Here is a 19,227-nt window from a genome sequence, read left to right on the forward strand (position 1 = left end):
TATATATATATATATATATATATATATATATATGTACATGTGTCTGTAAGGCCATATAGAAATCAACTTTAAATCAAAGTTGGTAAAATAAGTTTTGGTTTGTTTTTCCTTTCAAGGATTCGTCTGTATTTGCCTGTGTTCTTTAACTCTTAAAAACATAAGCAAAACAATAAAATCCATGCGAAACAATGTGTGTTTGAACACAGGTTTGATCCACAACTGAAAATTTGTATCTCACAATCCAAAAAGACCCATGAAAGGCTAGACACGAGACCTGGGACATACTGTACCTGTACATCAATCCTGCATCTATACTATAAATTAGAGAGGTTTGTTTGAGAGGTTCAATGAACAAAATAGTGGAAGATTTTATCACTGCAAGGTTATGCAATATGTCAAAGAGCAAATCAGACTGACATAAAAAAGAAATCCCTATAAAGATGGACTGGTAATGAACTAAAAAAAAAGAAAGAATAAAAGTCTGAATTAAAGAATAACTACAAAACCATCTGAATTTCTGAAGAACAAAAAACTAAATCAATTGGGGACAATGCCAGACAGGGAGTCCTTTATGGTGAAGCTTTAGAGAACATGCAGCATTGCTGTTGCATCTCAGCTCTTTGTGTCTCTTAACAGGACGAGGTGAACAGCCGAGTTTCACCAGATGGAAAATGTAAGGTGAGTGCTGCTTGGTTGATGTTATTCTGAACTGATAGAAAAAAACAACTCTTGAGTCTCTGAGCAACTACTGTAATTAAAACATTTACTAAATGTAGATTGTCAAGATCTCCACCTAAGTGGTATTTATTTTCTGCCAGCTGCAGTTTTAGGCTTCTAGAAATCAGAATAGCAGTACATTTTAGATAAACCCTAGAGTATTATCTCTTCTTTATTTTTCCTTAGATAACAGAGAGGACAGAGTCTCTCAGGAGAAGGTAAGTTAAACTTTGAAAATACTGAATAATAGACAAAAAAGTCAAGCATAGATTAATTTTAGCTGTCTTTTCAAGTGCTGTTAGAATTACCAGGGCAAGGGAAGGAAAGTCTATATAGCACAATTTACTACAAAGACTATTCTAAGTACTATACTGTATATGAATTACCAATTCATTTCTTTAAAGAGCAAATGTTTCAAATGGTTCAACTGGTTTTGTGGTAGTTTACAGATGATTACCAATCCTTACATGTGTTGTTTGTTTGTTGTTGTTTATTTATTAATTTTTTTAACATTCTTCCCGTAAAGCACCAGCACCATAAAGAAGACATTGCCACCTATATCTGTTTCTAAAATCGATAAAAGACTGGAAGAATACACACATGCTCTCGAGGTAAAATATAATTTTTGGGATCAACACATGCGTTTTTGATTCAAATGAACTAATTTTAAATAAATATGAATTTAGAAACCATACAACTACAAGCCTGAAATTTATTGTTATCCATATAGTGATAGGAAACTTAAGAACTTATTAACACCTTGTAGCACCAACTCTTAGGAAGGGCTTTTATCTATATTTTCACATTGTTGTTGAAGGATGTTTGGCCTCCATAATCTTGGTTTGGTTAATATGTGTCTACCTATATCTCCTTTGGTCTAATCGCTTGATTCTAATCAGCTCTAGATATAGACTTTGAACTGGCCTTCTCAACACCTACAAAAATTTGCCTCAAATTCCAGTTTGGGATTCAGATGAGTTTGTGGTTAACCCATTGAATGGTATCACCTATGGTTGTAAGACACCAAGATCATAATCTCATCACCAAGATGCTCAGTTTCTAATTTGACCATATCTATGTGTTGTTCAACAAGTAAACCCTCCATTCTTTGTCTTCTGCATACCAACCAACAGCTGACCAATGTAAATTGTTCCAGGTGATAATGCTCCTCTAATTATATTGAGTGAGCCCCAACAACATGGTACATCTTGTGGCTTTATAAATAAGGGGAAACAACACAGTCAGACTTTTAACCTGTAAGATTGTCTCTTGACTGACCGCTTTCTTCACCACAACAGACTGGAGTAGAGTCTGAATAACCTTAAAAAAATGTCCTAATCCTTTAATAAATCTCAGTCTGATCTTCCAAAACTACAACCTACCAAGTTTGAACAGAAAACCAAAAATGACTCAAAAACAAGATGACCCCTGACCTTAAGGTAACAGTATACCACTCATGGCTGCAAACCATGGCCTGGGAGTACTAAGCATTGCCTCATCCTGGTGGTTTTCGACATAACTGAGTCAATCTGAAGCTCATGTTCTGAAAATGTTAACAGACCACAAACTTCAGCAAAAAGCAAGAATGATATTGTAAAGCTCTACACCAAATGGTCTCCTTTTCCAGCTACCTCTTTAAATCCTGTCAATAAAACACCACAGAGAGATTCTGTGGAACCATCCTCGGGAAGGTTTAGAGGTACTATTTCCCGATTTAAAAGATTTGACCAGCTTTGTACTTCGCTACTCCACAGTTGGTACATCAGTTTTCTGCAGAACATTGGAGATTGAAAATTACTCACAAAGGCCCAATAATCTTTTGCTTCTGAAAATGAAGATTGGCCACTTCTAACACCCTGCTAAAGGGAGCTTTAGGTGTTTACAAAACACCTTCCACAATGGCTTTCTAAGTAAGTGGAATCAAAAACAATAATATAAAAGAAAAGGTAATCAGGCCCCCATACACATCATTTCCAGTATTTTTGTAGAGCTTTACAAATATAAAGTTGTCAGAGTCTCAATGTCTTTTCTGAAATCACTATAGATCGCCTGAGAACATTCCACATTGCATGGATATCTCTACATCTTCAATGTCTTCTTTCATTTTTGAAGGTCGCTTCAAAGGAAGGAAGATCAAGTTGCCAGGTTCTAGCAGACCTTACAAGCCCCTCTGAACCAGTAGCATCAAAGAAGAACCTGTTTGAAGCTGGGGAAGCCTGGAACCAAAACGTCATCTCAGTCACACCGTGCAAGGTCAGGAGGAAAACAATGTGATGCTGAACATTTATTAAATAGTTTTAATCCGAAGCTGCTTAAAATCGTTTTTACATATGTCTGTAAAATAAAGAAAGACATGGTGGACAAGTTTTCTAGAGATTTACTGTTTGCAGCTTAATCTTATTACATGAAGTTGATTATGCAGAAAACTAACTCCTCATTTATATTCTAGGATGCAGATGGTTTAAAGGTTGGTGTGGCCGATCTTATCAACCAGTGGGTAAAAGGAGGCGAAGATGGTAGCAGGAGCAGCTCACCGTCAAAGCCAGCAGTAAGCTAGAACCTTCATTTATTTTAACCATAAAGTCAGTTTTTTTTCGCCATAATTTTTCTCACAATGAATAAAAAACAGAAGTTAATATTTTAAGGCCAGAAAGAAAAGGGAAGGAGTTTCCCTCTGTATTCTCAATAGGAAAGTTGGGGCCTGATGATGGATTGATATTGGAAAGAAAACCCTTTTCAATGAAAAAATACTTTTTCATTAGTTGCTGCGTTCGTTTTCAAAAAAAGGGAACTAAGAAGCATCACACTTTTTATTCCACAATTTAACAGAAGGTAGGATATAAATCCTCAAGTAAGGAAATGTACTGTAGCTACACAAACATTTGAATGAAAAACTTTGAACTGAAATATTTAGAGTAAGAGTGTCATTTAACAAATAGTCCTACAGCAAAAGATACACGACGGGAAGTGGGCAAAAATCAATACTTAGAAAAGAAAATCTAGATTTTTGAGGTCATCATTCAGAAAGCTGTACATAAAATCTAACATAAATCAAAAGGTTTTAATGCAAGTTTGCAAAGATATGAAAATACCAATGCTGTCTGAAACATCCTTTTCCCAATAAACTTTGAATGGTTTTTCTGAGCTACGGAGAAATGAGGAAGCCTGGGTTTTGCTCTAATGTCAGCAAAACCTTATGAAAGTCAATGGAATTTTTTTTCAAATTATTAAATGCAGTGTATTTTTCGAAATGTCATCTGTTATGGCAATCTGGTCTTGATCAAACTACACATTATGATCTGTTCTTGTAGGGTTTTTCTTGAATGTTGGGGGATAAGAGCTCTTTCTCTCTTACCCTGCTGCTTTCATGTTTAAAAATGATGACAGCTGGATGATGTAACGTCGAGGTGAAGCCATTTCCTGAAACGTTGCTCATCATAGTCTAAACATTAGAGGAATTTCAAATAATTAAATTCCCTTTCAAGTGGATAGGTGCTCATAATCATTGGAAAAAACAGCACAGTTTCCAACTTGCTACAAGCATAAGCATAACATGTTTATGGGCATTTCCCTGCTTGAGCTCAAGTTTTCCAAGTTTATAGTTTCAATATGAGGAATTCATTTTAATGTGCCCTTTGTCAACCATAAACACACTGACAACACTCTGCTTCAGATGTTCAGCATCTGCAGTAACTTGAGGCACAGGAGGTTGTTTATCTTACTCAAAGTACCTAGACTGGAAGCATGTAGCCTCTTTTGCCAAAAAAATAAAAAAAATTGAAACAGCTCCATCTTTAAACCCTCATGTCATATTGATTTATCTGGAGGTTGCTCTAAGCCCTCATTGCTGTGTTACTCACTGCCTCGTTCCTCCACATCCGGCGTAAATCAGTCCCAGAACAGAGCTGTTGGAGGAAGCTTATCTTCCAATGGCTGAAAGTTCACATTCAGTTGAGCAGTTTAGTTCACATTCAGTTCATTTAGACACTGAGGACCAAACCTCAGCCTTTTATTCTCCTTTATTTTTAGGAAATAAGACCTGGTGGGGTTTTAAACAAGAAGAATTTATGGGAAGGCCTCAGTGACGCTTTAACTTCAACAAAAGATGGAAAGGTACAATCAAATCTCCAATACTTAATTTCTATATAAACAAGATTAATTTACTTTTCTGTTACCAAATCTACAGCCACAGTGTTATGAAAAAAGGTTTAGTTTGATATATCTGTTCATTATATCATTCATATTCCATTTTCTACTGTTTGATATGAATGACTGATATGAGTGATGATTTATAATTGTTTTTTTTTCCTAAAGTTTAACTCTGTTTTTACGATAATTCCAGTCCAAGACATTTAATCTGGAAATGTTATGATAAGTACAGAACATACTTCATTTGAAGAATCTGTGTAAGCCAAAACTTTTGGCTGTTAACTTTAAATTCAGTCATATACACAGACAATTTAGCTATTTTTTCAGCTGAACTAAACATACAAAGCACATGTTTTTATCTCCTTGTAAGGCACTGTTTTACATTTCTTCAGTAAAGCATTGTTAAGAGTATAGTGTTATTTGAAACATTTGCAGCTTACACAACTTAAATTTATTTGATTTAGATTTATTCGCACATACAAAATATATTAACATAACAATTTACAGCAGCACAAAAAGACAAGTCAGTGCATCAATATATTAAATATACACATAAAGTACTATTTGTAATTAACATAACAAACCCTTGGTTCCAAAATGCACGTAAGTAATCTGGTTTGTATTCTTTTGTATGTCATTTATTTAAACCTTTAGAGGAAATATTTAACATACAGTATAGATGTGTATGAAAATTTAGCTTGTCACTTTTTTTTTTTCTCCTAATTTAGGAAAACTCCACCAAAAGATATAAATATGTGGTGACGGGTCACGGCAAATATGCAAAAGTTCCAGGTCACGGCTGCAATGAAGATCTAAACTGCCAGGCAGGTAAGACAGGTTCTTAAATAGCAACCATGTTGGATAGGAAGTCATATATTGACTTTAAATATTTACTGGTCAAAAGTTTATCTGTATTTTATCCTTTTATGATTCTTCAAAATCTGTTCATACTGATTTTGAAAATTTTTAGCAAGTGTAGCTAACTCCACAGCAACAAAATAGTTGGTCTGTGTGTAAATCTAAAAATAAACTCAGTGACATTATCCTGGGATGAAACAAATAGAAATATGATGTTCACAGAACTAAAGGAAAATCACTCAATTTACTGTACTTCTTTTTTTATTTTAGATATAACATTTTAAAAAAGACAAACAGACAAATAGGTTTGCACTTTGTAATTTAAAAAATAGACAGTGAACAAGGTTACATTAACAATGATTTAATAAACAGGGTTTTGCTAATTTTATAGATTTCTCTTATCCATCATCAAGGAAACTGAAAATTGATCTTCTTCTTAAATGAAAAACCCAATTTTTAGGAAAAAAAGGTCCATACACTAAAAAATAACTTGCTTCAACATTCTATAACAGGGTATCATTCCCTGATCCTTTACACTTCTATTTACACCTCTTCCTCCACCCCTTATTAAATCTCCTTTAGCTTTCTTAGAGCAGCGCTCGTCTCTTTCGTCTTTCTTCTTTCTTCTTCTTTACATGTGTTTATTTTTTTTGTTTACCATTTAAATGATATTGATAATATTAGTCTTGGGGTAAAAGCATATTACTAAACTAAATTTCTAGCCAAATACAACCTGTGCTTACAAGTGATGGTAAAGGAAACCAGTGCTAACATAAAAAAGCATATTAGCCTTTAATTAACTTTGTAGCCATAATCTAATGATGTGTTACTGTAGCAGACTGTAGGTCAGTATATACCAAATAAGTACTAAAATAAATTACACTGAATAGAAATAAAATAAAAATATAGTACTCCTCTTCACTCAGCTTCAAGATGGAGCTATGGTCTTCCAACAGCTTTTGGAAGTCTGTTAAACATATTTGATTTTATTCTCAAAATGTAATCTCTAGACTTAAAAGACTATTCCTTTAAATTTAGGACTTTTTGATTAAGTTGTTAGACACTTAGGGTGGCTTTTTGCCTATTTCATGCCCTCATTTTGAGAAGCACCACCATTTCATTTGCTTGAACATTTAGAAACCTGTGATAATTGTTACTAGTAAATTACATTTCTTCCATGTTTTCGTCTTTCTCAAACCCTTTTGTCCTGTTAATTCAGGAAGGTAAATGCCTTTTTTTTATCATAGACAACAATATCTGCCTGTCTACAAAAAACATAAAGCTTTTTTATTTTGGACAAAAGGAAAATTGGAACAGTACATTTTGTCTTCAGCACATGTGTTCCAAATCAAATCAATGGCTTCATTAACAGACAACAGAACTTAGCAATCAACTGCAGGGTAACTTTCCTTATATTCTTTTTTTTTTTTTTTTTTTTTACCAAATTTTATGATTATTTTGTATTAAAACTTAAAAATGTTTTGTAGTTCAGCTAACCAATAACTTCATGTTTAGTTAAGTTCAGCAAAAATGAACTTTAAGGTTTCTGTTTACAACTATTTCATAAGTAGTTTAACATACAGATTCACTTTTCTTTATGACTTTCTAGACTTTCTCAGAATTAATGAAAGCAACAGAAATGAAACAAGTGTTTGAAAAGTGATTATCAAACAGTTTTAAATATTATCATTATTTTTAATATTCATATTAAAAATATTTTCCTTTTTATAGTTGTTTTTTTATTTCACTGTACTTACTAAGTACAACAGTTTTGATTTAGTGAAATTATCTTTCAATATTGTGCTTCAAAAGTCCAATTATATAAGCTGACCTTTTCCAGATAGTCCTTCCTATATGACTTTATCTAAAATTATTCAGGATTTTAGCTTGTGGTTAACCACCAATCACATCATCCATGAGCCGCATCAGTCACATCTTCATTTTTAGTGGGACCAAATCCTTTGGCTGTTCGATTGAAATCCTTGCGTTCCTCTTCCTGAGATTTTCGCTTTATCAGCCCTATTTCAAAAGCTGCTGCTATTTTAGTCAGTGGCTTTTCTGCGGCTTCCTTTAGCTTCCTGGCATTAAAGCGAGGGCTGTACAGTAACACTGGAAGCCGGTTGACAAATGATGGAGGCTCTGCCTGATGATCTTTGAGAGATGTTTTCTTGTCCGTGTCTTTTTTGTTGGAATTGATCTGGTGCATGATTTTTTCTTTGGTAGAGAACATTTGAAAGAGGAGTGCATCCCACATCTTTAGTGCCTTGGGCCCTTCTTTGTTCTGAACAACATCTTGGTTCATATCCTGATCAGCAGAAGGCATATTGACCTTATCAGTTATTTCTTCATTCATACTAGAAGTGACCTGATGTTTGACCTCTGGATCAGGAAATTTGGGTTCCTCAGGCTCGACGACCATGTGCTTTTTCAGCCGTGTCCATCCACTAAGCTTGCCCTTAAGACCTTTTGATTTCTGGGCTGGTTTTTGTTCAGTGGTTGAGATTGATGTTCCTTCAGGTTCCAACTGTTTTTTAGTAACTGAAGATGCAGTTGATATCATTGACTTCATGGAGGATTCGACTGCTGGAGTTTCCTTTGGTGTGCTTATTGCTTTCAGAATATCCTTGCCTTTGAATCCAGTTTTTCGCTGAGATGACGGTGATGTTCCTCTGTTTGGAGATGGAGCTTTTACTGAGACTGAGGCCTGAGGCAGAGAGGCAGGAGTGGCAGAATCAATCAAAGCATCTTTTACTGTGGAGGATTTCATGACAGTGTCTGTTATTGGCTTTTCAAGGGAACCATTGTTTAAAGTTTCCCCATTAGTCAAAAATGAGCTAGCCTGGATTGGATTAGATGGAGAATCTGAAGACTCTGGTTTTATTTTTGGAGATTTGATTTCCGCAACAACAGATGTAATTGTTGATTCTACTTGCTGAACAAAAGATTTCGCTTTTACAGTAGGTGCACTATTCAAAACTAAGTCAGTATATTGGCTGGCCATGCTACTTTTGGTAACTGGTGAGGATAAATTTTCCTCTTTATATATGTTGGACAATTTGTTTGTTTTTGAGGTTTCCACTGGGGAATGTAATTTTATCTCAGAAACTGAAGAGCCATCAGCTGAAGATATTTTAGTTTCTAGTTTTAAGATATTTTCTTCAAATAACTTCTCATCCTGCTGAGCTGCCTTGTTTGGAGTACTATTTTGGAAAGGTGTATCTAGTGAGTTCCTAGGTTGTGTTGTATTAACAAGTTGTGGGTTTGTTTCCATAGAATTGGCCAAAGATCCAGGGCTCTGATTGGACTGGGTTAAAGCAGGACTATCTATTTGTTTTGGTGTAAAACACATTCTTGGTTTAAGTAATGGGGAGGCTTTCATTGCTGCCCATGGTTTATTTGTAATTGGTGGACTAATTGGATCTTTGAAATCGCTTTGAGCTTCTTCTAGAGGCTGGATAATTTTAGTAGAGTGATCATTTATGGCAGCATGTGGGACTGACTGAATATTCACATTAAGGGCATTGGTTTGTGATGTTGTTAGAGGTTCATTGGCAATGCAACTCTGGTGAGATGTGTTTCCAATCAAAGCTATTTGACTGGTATTTATTGGTTGTCTGTTTCCATCTTCAAAACTTGCACCAAATGCTTTTATATCAGTCTGACCAGATGCAACTAATGTTTGACCTTTCATTTTTGACATTATATGATTTCTCTCATTTAATGATGGACTGTCTAGATCAGTGCTATCCATGATTTTCCCAAAACCAGAGAAGTCATCTTTTGCTGTAGCATTATAAATTTGTTGCATAGACAAGTCTACTGATCTATTCCCATGCTGAAGGTCTGGAGTGAGTTTACTACCAAAAGTCCAAATATCGGATACTTCATTCAACGGAAGCTTTTCTGCAGATTGACTTTCTGGTCTATCCGATTTTATCTTTGGGCTTTTTGGTGGAGCTTGCCTCATTGTTGGGCTAGAAGACATCATACTTTTAGTGGGTGTTAGAATATAAGGTTTAAGTGTCACTGCTGAGCCTGTTAATTTTTCTTGGGCTGTAAAGTGCTGATCCTGTTTGGATGAAGTTGTGTGTGCTAAAAGTTTTGGTTTGTCTGCAGATAGCTTATCAGATAATCTAGTTTCACTTATTGTTATATTGGGATTTTCTCTTTGTTTTGGCTCAGAGCTTTTTGTTGCAGTATTTGCTGTGAAACAAAGTGGATCTACTTGAGTGTTTAGACAATTTCTTATTGGTTGTGTAGGGGCTTCTATCGTTTTGTATGACGTTACACAGATATTTTCTTCTTGCACGGTTTGACTTTGAAATTTCCATCCCATGTTTTGTTGTTTTGTTGCCAATACATTTACAGGCATCATTTTTTGACTTTCTACTTCTTTTATTAGCTCATGTGATTTATTTGTCTTTAATGGAAGATTAATCTTTGTTGCAGTTTCAAGTTGGGCATGGGTTTTTGTTTCTGTGGTAGGTTTACCTGGTGAAACATTTCCAGCAGGTATATTTGATACATTTGTTGGCAGCAAAGCAAAGTTGTTTTGAGCTTGATTTTTTGTAAAAACTTGCATATCTTTGCTGTTTGGATGATTGATTTTTGTGCTTATCTTTGGTGAGCTAACTTTACAGATGTTGTATTGCCCAGAGCAGAGTGACGCTGTGACAGGCTCATGTGGGAACATCAACCCACTGGTAGGGATACATTGCTCTTCTGTCATTTTTTCTGGGAAATTTAGGTTTCTGCTTGTAACATCGCACATTTTTTGTGTATTCAGAGGTACAGAAGACACAATATTGACCATATTTGTTTTATTTGGTAGATTAATACTTTTGCTTTCCTTAATTTGGCATTCAGTCTTATCAGCATGTCTGTCTGGAATACCTTTGTTCGTTTTACTTGGCAGGGGAATTTCTGACTCCTTTTTAGTAGACTCTTTTTCCAGAATGTCTATGCTATTCAAAATTTGTTTTTCTGGGAATGTACCCTTTACCTGGGCTATAGTTACTGGAAAAATGTTTGCTTCACAGTCTGCTGATTTTGTAATAGAGTTGGCAGAATGTTGAATATAGCCACCATGAAGTAATGATTGACTGACCTTAACATTATCTTTGTCCAGTAATCCAGAGTTTTCACCTATTTTTTTAATGTTGGACAGTGCATTGCCCTTTTTATCAGATACAACATTAGTTTGATCCAGATTTGATTTTAGGGTAATATTTACACCTTTTGGTTTAGGTTGGGATTCTGTATTTAAATCTCTTACGAAAGGTGAGGAGTAAATACTTGAGCCCATGCTATCAGTAGGATTTAAAGCTGGTTCTTGCCCTGCCTCTACTGAAAACTGCACTAGACCTTTTGTGTGTACCTCACCTGCTTTAGGTACTGGTATTGGAGCCTCTGAGTATGAGGCTTTTAATGCGGATGCATCACTTGTAGATTGTAGTATTGTTTTCTCTGTCAATCCAAAGAGAAGGTTGGGTTTTATTGTTTCCACTGCAGATGTTTTTGATGATTCTATTCCGACATTCTGAGTTCCATTCAGACCTTCTCCTGTGATATCATCATTACAGTCTGTGGAAACCCATTCATCTGGAATCTCTGATTGAAATGATTGTTCTCTATGACCCAGAGAATTTAGTTCCTCGAGTCCATTGAAATGTATTTCTTGTTTTGAGACATCTGAGTCTTCTAAAGGTTTACCCAAATGTGGTATGTTGGAGCTTTCATCAATGAGGGGAAGTAAATCACTAGGATGTGACACATTTGTCCTTATTCCACCATATGCAACATACTCAACTGGAGTTAGTCCGTAATATGTCGAACGTGATTTGGGTTTTGAGCCTGCTAATGACATTTGTGTCTCCAAAAGTGATGTCAAAGACTTGCGTGCCTCCACTACGGGAGGCCGATATGTAGATAAAACCAAGCCTGGACTTTGTGATCCTTGCATCGGGGCAGGGCTAGAATTTTTTGGCATAGAAAAAAATGATGGCACCTGGGGCAGCAATAAAGCTTTGTTTTCTAAAACCTGGTGTGTTTTGAGGTTGACAAAGGGTGCTATTGTAGCGGTACTTATATTATCTCTGTGGTATGGCTCACAACTGACAAAACCTAGATTCATTGTACTTTTCTGTGTATTGGGAATCTCTATCTCCCTATGTATGTTTTGTTGTTTGATGAGGGTTGTGGTATTGTCATTAGTTTGCTTGTGTTCTTCTGTCAGTGTTGGAGGTTTACCTAAATGCTGGTAAGAAACTGTTGAATTGTCTTTAAGCCCTTCTTTCTGAATAACCGGTGCTTGCAAATCTTGGAAGGAACTGAAAGCAGGGTTCACAGTGGATATGAGTGGGTTGGGCTTTAATAGTTCAAAAATAGGACTTGATATTGGAGCTGGTGTGTAAGCTGAAGGAGGAGGTCTCACACTCTGGATCCAAGGTGATGACAGTTCCTGATCCGCATTTACTGATGGCACAGGGGCTTTTTGACTAAACCCTGTAGATGTTGGGGCTCCTTGATTGGTTGGTTTCATAACTGTAAGTTCCTGGATGGAGGAAGGTTTGGAGATCTCATAAACTGTTGCCTTAGATGTATACGTCTTAGCTTGCATGGCTTCAATCATTGGCTCTTTCACTGTATCCACAAGGGATATTTTTGAGGCAGTTACTTCAGAAGATATCTGTCGAAGAGCACCGTTGGCAGCGATGCTGCGTGCATTAGTTCTGGTCGATTCCTGTCTCTGAAAGTCATCCTTTACATTAGTGTTTGTCTCCCTCTGGCTTGGGATAAATGGTTGTGTATGAGTGTTTGAAAGTGATAGGGGCACTGGAACAGGAGATAGAGCTGCAATATGAGAATGTGCTAGGTCTGGGGCGCAGTTTGTGGCATTGGAAAGGGTCAGGCTGTGGGTTGATATTTTTGGGCTGCACTGTGACATAGCAACTGGAGAGACTGTTGTGACTGACCCATGGGAATTTGATGTCACACTGAAAGCAGGAGGAAGACTTGGTGCAGAAATTTGCTCATTTAGTGCTGAATATGTCAAAGGTGGAACTATGAATGTGGAGGCATCATCAAACAGGAAAGAAGAGCATTCATACAAAGGTGCAACTTGAGGTTGAGAGTTTTTCATTCCAAGTGGATTTGACGGAGGGTTTAAGCTCCTAGTTTGTCCTTTGGGACTGCTTTGAGGATGAGAAAATCCAGGGACCGAGTGATCATAGACAGAGCCAAAGGGTAAACCTGAGACACAGGAGTCAGCAATATAGATGGAATCCGGTGTCCTTGGTGGGCTGCACATGTCACTGTGCTCTAGGTCTGTGCTTGCTTCATTGACAGGCGACAAACAGGAACGGAAGGGAATAGGCGTCTGAGAAAGGCTGCCCTTTTTCTTGGCTCTCTTCTTTTTAAGCTTCTGAAGCCTCGCATTATCTTTGCCTGGTTTTGGCAATAAAGGGGGTGGATACTGCTCCAATATGTCAGGCTGCAACCCGTGACTGTAACAAACCTCCATCAGCATTGCAAGCTCCTGCCAGAAAAATTAAAAAACAAGAGATTATTTGATCACTGGAAAGGTGATAAACAATGAAGAAGCAACTGTCAAAGTTACTTTAAATGGTTATTCTACCCAGAAATACAACATAATTGTTTTGACTGTTGTTGAAACAAACTAACCAGTAACTATATTTTTACCATCTTTCTTTCTTCTTTCACAGCTGGACAGTTCAATGAAGAGTTGTGAAGCAGGTGTTGTTGAAAACTGAACTACAAGCCACAATCTCTTGACCATTCTGTCTTTGTTGAGCTATAGCCTGGATAATTAGCTAAATCATTATTATTATGCTTTGTTTCTGACTGATCCACTATCCAGTATCTGTACTTATTGTATCTTTAAATGCAATCAAATAAACCAAATGACAAAAAAAAAGATTCTAGATTCTAGTGTTTCTTTATAAGTTATCTTCTTGACATTTTTATTTTGCTTCCTGAATATACTGCTATAACTGTTAAAAATGGCTTTAAGACAAGTTGGCCATTGAAATGTATGAGCTCTTTTAACACCAGATTAATTTACAGAGCTCAAAGATCTAAAGTGGGTCCTAAGGGTACTTCTCGGCTATAAGAAGCACTTGAATTGGAAATAGGATGACATTTAAATGTGTCTTATACTAACTCAGTTTTAAAATGATGACAATGTATTAAGATAGTTAAGCAAAACAGGAAACTGGTTTAAAACTGATCTGCAGTAAATAGAAGTAGACCCTAACAGAGTGACTGGTTTTGTGCAGGAAGGATGGTGTGTGAGAGTGATAACTGACATTTCACTGTCATTATATTGACAGAGAAGTTGTAATTTGTTGATTCTCAATCTTTAAACCATATAACTGTGAGATACTTTAATGGACTTGCTCTTTTATCTCAAGAGGCGCAAAGGCTGAATAACTCCCATCCAAGATTAAAGGCCTCTTCACACCAACACGGGCTCTCTACAAAGTTAAGCTTTTCTACTGTAACTGCACCATTGGCCTGCAAACAAAATGTTTAAGGAAAGACAAAATTTTTATTTTAATCATTTAATGTTTTTTAAAGCTCATAAGCAATTATATTGTAGTTTGTGCTGTATTCTAGCCCTATAAAAACACAATCCTTATATTGTGCTATGGCAAAGGAAAGAGGGGTTAGAAGGACATCAGCAGGTGCATGAATACATTTTCTATGAAAAGGATGACTCACAAGCAGGCCGAAACCAGGGTAACAGCAACAGATCACTGGACAACGAAGGGACAGAAAACAAAGCTTAAATACAACAGAGATGAAAGGAAACTACATGGACAGAAGTGAATATACAGTAAGTAACACAAACACAGGACAGATATGATATGTTCAGGTTACATCCCACATCCAGTCTGTAGCTGTTGCTATCTGTGAGCTTAGATATTAATCTCACAAGGGTGTGAACCTCAATGACCATACCAAGACAACCTCCTTCAAACTCTATTGTTACAGTTCCAAAGGAACTCTAGAGTGGTTCAGTTGTGGTGTTAATGTAATCTAAACTTGATTCAACATAGCTACCAGGAGTTTGCGTTACCTAGCTGCCGGTACTTAGCCAAAGTAAACTTAAACAAGGGTCAAGCACATTTTCTGTAAAACATAAAAGCCTATCTGAACTTTAAAATATCTTCTGTTAAACTATTTCGGATACATCTCAGATGTATTGACTAGAAAATAATAAAAAAAAAAATGTAAATAAGAGAACTGTATACCATTTTTTCAACTGATGAGAACAAAACATCAACTTTAAGTAGTTATAATTGGTACTCCTGAAAAGGACTACAACTGACCAAGAAATAAATTGCTTTTGCAAAGTTTTGTAATGACTTGTTTTGACTTGCTTTTACTTCTCTTTGTATAAAGAAATTAAAAACAGTAAAAGTTTGCTATGGATGTGTTCCAGGAAAGTAGCCTGTAAGTTCTGGAAATTAACCCCTAAGTTCCTGCAAGAAAAATCTGTAAAATTGCATCAACATCTGGCACAGTACAATGAATATTTATTTAAATGTTCATATTTTAACTTATCTCACGTTAGATAGGTTCACATCAAATCATACTACAACAACAGTTTATATGTAGCTGGGACCTCACGCCTTAGCTCTAGCCATCAGTATGTTGATGGATTCACTATAAACTACAACCAAATAAATAAGAGCAAGCTGTGCAGTGTTAGAACCATCGATATTCTCTATGAGGAAACTCTATTAAACTATCTTGATAGTTCTGGGTATTTAAACTGGCCTACAGAATCCAGAAAGTAATTTGTTATATCATGACTTAGGCAAGTTACAAAAAGTGACCCTCAGATTCCTTGCATTGAAACCTCAAAATTCCAGAAAGGTAAAGGAAGGATCATATATTGCTTTTGTGTGTGTGTGTGTGTGTGTGTGTGTGTGTGTGTGTGTGTGTGTGTGTGTGTGTGTGTGTGTGTGTGTGTGTGTGTGTGTGTGTGTCCTTTTTAGCTAATATAGCTCTTGGAATTAATGTCCCACAGCTAGCTGATAGACCAACAGCTTTGCTTTCACAAGCAGTCCAGTATGACTATTGCCGTAAGTTTCTGCTTCATATTTGTATATTAAACTTTACAGAATATTATTTGGGGAGTAAAATCCTATACAAAGGACACCGAAAGGGAGGTGAGAAAAAAAGGGGGGAAAGAACTAAGGGGAGAGAGGGAGGGAGATGGAGAAAGGAACAAGTGCATGCAAACAGAAAATCAGCAAAAATACATAACACAGAAGATATACAGTAACTATCTAATCCTAGAAGTCTGTTTCCATACCCGTATGAGATAAGAGGAACAAAAAACATAGGACAGCAAAAAGAAGACAACACACAACCAAAGTAAACTTTAGGGGAAAAAAAGCTTCAAGAGCAGCGGGTATCCTTTTCATCTGTGTCAGAGTCAGAGCCTGCAGTGATTACACAGTGTTAATCAAGGTGGTACTGTATATATCTGTAGCTGCACCTTAGTATTTAGTATTAGTGTGAATCCTGGAACACCTGGTAAAAATGCATGAGAATACTAATGTAGAAATGATTCAAAAGTCTTCTTCAGGAGGAAAGTATGCTTAAAAGCAGGTGTGGGCGGCCCCAGACCAAACCTGCAGGGGCCAGGACAGAAAAGTAGTCGATGCAAACCCCTTTATCCATATATGTGTTTTCCCATAGTTAAAACTTGAAACAAAATTATCTATTTGTGTGCACTTTCACAGAATGATAAGTAGATATAACACAATATAAAGACATCCTAGTTAAAGGATCTGTTTCTGGTTTTATTACTGCAAGGAAAATGTAACCTAAACCAAACAAACGTTTTATTTTTGTTTTTGTTTGTTTTAGACAAACAAAAATGAAAAGAAAAACTTCCCGACTAAAAATGTACATTGTGTAAAAGAAAACCCTCGAAAAGGGGAAAAAAACAAGCATTTCAAATCAGTCAATGAATTGGTCTTGTTTTTCATTTTCCCTACAGGCAATTGTAAAACTAGTTTTTCAGTAATGACTATGCTATTTCAGAAAGGGGGAAAAAAGTAAGTCAAAGAATTCTGAATAAGTAATGCAGGCAAGCCATTAGAGTGTTTGCGAGGGACTCCAGAAGAGAATCGCGTTCTAATTTTAGTGTGATGGAAATAAGAACAGCACCTGCTCCCTGCTGTCCTGTACTCAGTGGAACCGCTTCAGTTCTCCTGTAATCAATCTCAGCCTCAAATCCTCTCAGGGCTGCTCTGACTGCTCGCTGAGCCTCATGTATCCGTGTGAGAATGTCTGTTAAATTTTAACTTGGGTCATAATCTCCCTACTCTCTTTTAAGGAGCAGAATGTAACTTTAGGATAATATTTTTCTTTTCCAGCAAGGTGAAGCTTTAAAACTGTGTTAATTTATTTAATTAAATTCTTTAAAAAAAATATTCAAAACATATTCCTGTATATATTTTTTTTTAAGTTAAAATGAATCTCTGCTGTCAAAGTGACTCCTGTCATCACAGAGACAAAAAGCTCCAGCTGCAACATGAGACGGGCCCTATTTAAGGCTCTGGGTTGGGACATCTGGGACGTTTTGAATCCAGGAGCTCAAAAGAGGAAAGTATAAGATTAGCTTTCTGTTAAATGTGGGCCATGACCTAAATCCATCTACTTTTAAACCAATTAATTTGATGAAATGAATAGTTATATATGGAACTAAAGTCTTACCTTTTTTGTACAGTTGTGTTAGTTGTGCTTTGTTTTATTTGCTGTAAAGGAAACAACAGTCTAATGTTAGAGAAGATCTACAAGGATTTCATTGATTAAATTTGAGACTAAAAAGTCAATATACATGACTTATGTACAGATTAAGGTAATATCATAGTCATGCCTACATTTACCTCTCAAAGCACAAGTGTGTGCGAGGCATGCAACATGTTAGGCGCCTTTTTGCAAGCCCACCCTTCTGAGGATGGCATCATACTGTTTGCTTTTCATCAAGCATTTGAAATTACAAATCATGCTCAAGCTAGTATCAAACTCTCCATCATGTTTGCAGGTCAGCACCTGGTCTATGTATGTCAGGTTCTTTCAGCAGAAGCACCAGCAGACTCTTAGTTTGATTGGATTACCTTCAGCTGACGGAGACAAAAAACTGTTCTTTGCTTGTTAATCCCGGCTCAAAGTGCCACAGGGCCGCCTCAGCCTGAAGTCAACTGGAACCTTGGGGAGCAGGCAGTGGTGCCTGCAGACACTCCAAAAATAAAGCTGTTGCCTTCAGTGTGTGTTGCTGGGGGTTTCCAGACCACCTGAGACGGTGAAGGTGCAGCCCCTACAGGCAAGCCAAGGCCACCTCCACCTGGAGGAAGGTGGTTAGAAGTATAGTAGCACCGAAGTTTCAGCAGAATAAAGGGACTTCTAATTCTTCTCAACAAGCTGACCCTGAACTAAGAAAGGATGTTGAATTTTATTCTAAACATCTCAAAAAGAGAGAGTTATCTAGAAAATATTTTGACCAGGGATTCGGGGGGAAAAACGTATAGAAACAGTTACCCTGTAAACATACTGTATGCAGGTTGTTGCTCTCAATCTTTTAAAAGTAAGAACTTTAATATTTTATTATTTCCCTAAACTTCTGTTAAAAAAGTATTTTACTATGAAATTAAGACAGCTATTGACATGATAAAACCAAAGCATCTCTTCAATTTTCAAATGTGGCTGAGTTAAATGGGGGTGTGAATGCAGCAAAAAGCCCAAGGTTGACTATTAAACCCTGCACAGCTGCTTTAATGGAGCATTGATGGGACACACTCTGCCTTTTCACAATGTACTGCCGCTTTCTTAATTACTTTAATAGACACACAAAATACTTTCTTTTGCCAACCTTATTGTAAGTTATGGAATAATGTCACCTTAAATTTTTTCCTGAAGAAAAAAATTGAAATATCAAATGATTAAGTACTTCTTTACTATTTCCATGGGCAGAAAAATAAATCCTAACTATTACAGGAAGAATGTAAATATGTGTTTTTCTTAAAGCCTTTTTTTCCTCCTAAATGTACCAATACAGCCACTAGATGGCTCTATGATTTCACTTCATCTTAAAGGGTTGGCTGGGTTTTCTATAGATCTATAAATGTCACAAAGATTACGTTGTTCCACTAAAAGTATACTATATGAGGATATTAGATTAGAAGATGTAAAATCAAATGTTAATCACAGTAAGCAAAAAAAAAAAAAACTGACAAATTTCTATGAGTTTTTTTTTAAACAAGGGAAATTATCTCATACCGGTAAATAGAAAATATTTTTTTTAAACATTCTGAAAAAAACAGTTAATGTTTCAGTAACAAAGGTTGGAAGGTGTTGTTTAGTTAACATAACTTTTCCTTTAATCTAAATCTGGATTAGACTAAACTGTACAGAACTGAGTTCAGATGCACATTTAGATTAAATGAACTCACTATATACATA

General features: G+C 36.2%; 2 protein-coding genes across 9 annotated transcripts in view; one reads left to right on the forward strand and one right to left on the reverse strand.

The window, feature by feature from the left end:
- The window catches only part of LOC107083878 (lymphocyte-specific protein 1-like), a 26,622-nt gene extending 12,966 nt beyond the window's left edge, over positions 1-13,656 (forward strand). For 2 of the 5 annotated variants that reach the window (XM_015373397.1, XM_015373400.1), the window contains exons 8-15: positions 637-678; positions 904-935; positions 1,244-1,328; positions 2,830-2,970; positions 3,167-3,265; positions 4,747-4,830; positions 5,595-5,690; positions 13,449-13,626. In XM_015373397.1, coding sequence (XP_015228883.1) covers positions 637-678; positions 904-935; positions 1,244-1,328; positions 2,830-2,970; positions 3,167-3,265; positions 4,747-4,830; positions 5,595-5,690; positions 13,449-13,496 — 627 coding nt within the window. In that variant the 3' untranslated portion in view covers positions 13,497-13,626. Of the gene's footprint in view, positions 1-636; positions 679-903; positions 936-1,243; positions 1,329-2,829; positions 2,971-3,166; positions 3,266-4,746; positions 4,831-5,594; positions 5,695-13,448 lie in introns of all 5 variants that reach the window. The other 3 variants (XM_015373398.1, XM_015373402.1, XM_015373401.1) reach the window with 3 other exon arrangements.
- Positions 7,163-18,674, reverse strand: LOC107083876. 4 transcript variants are annotated; one of them, XM_015373396.1, is made up of 4 exons: positions 17,886-18,674; positions 17,485-17,522; positions 11,974-13,263; positions 7,163-8,428 (listed from the first exon to the last, which is right to left on the reverse strand). In XM_015373396.1, exons 3-4 carry the CDS (start codon positions 13,250-13,252, stop codon positions 8,256-8,258), a joined length of 1,452 nt encoding a protein of 483 aa, XP_015228882.1. In that variant the 5' UTR covers positions 13,253-13,263; positions 17,485-17,522; positions 17,886-18,674; the 3' UTR covers positions 7,163-8,255. The 4 variants fall into 4 exon arrangements, with proteins under 4 accessions (XP_015228882.1, XP_015228879.1, XP_015228880.1 ...); XM_015373393.1 differs by having other exon boundaries at positions 7,163-13,263; positions 17,886-18,664; XM_015373394.1 differs by having other exon boundaries at positions 7,163-13,261; positions 17,482-17,522; positions 17,886-18,664.
- Positions 18,675-19,227: the final 553 nt, after the last annotated feature.

The sequence above is a fragment of the Cyprinodon variegatus genome, unplaced genomic scaffold (assembly GCF_000732505.1).
Source record: "Cyprinodon variegatus isolate N-32 unplaced genomic scaffold, C_variegatus-1.0 Scaffold86, whole genome shotgun sequence".
NCBI lineage: Eukaryota > Metazoa > Chordata > Actinopteri > Cyprinodontiformes > Cyprinodontidae > Cyprinodon > Cyprinodon variegatus.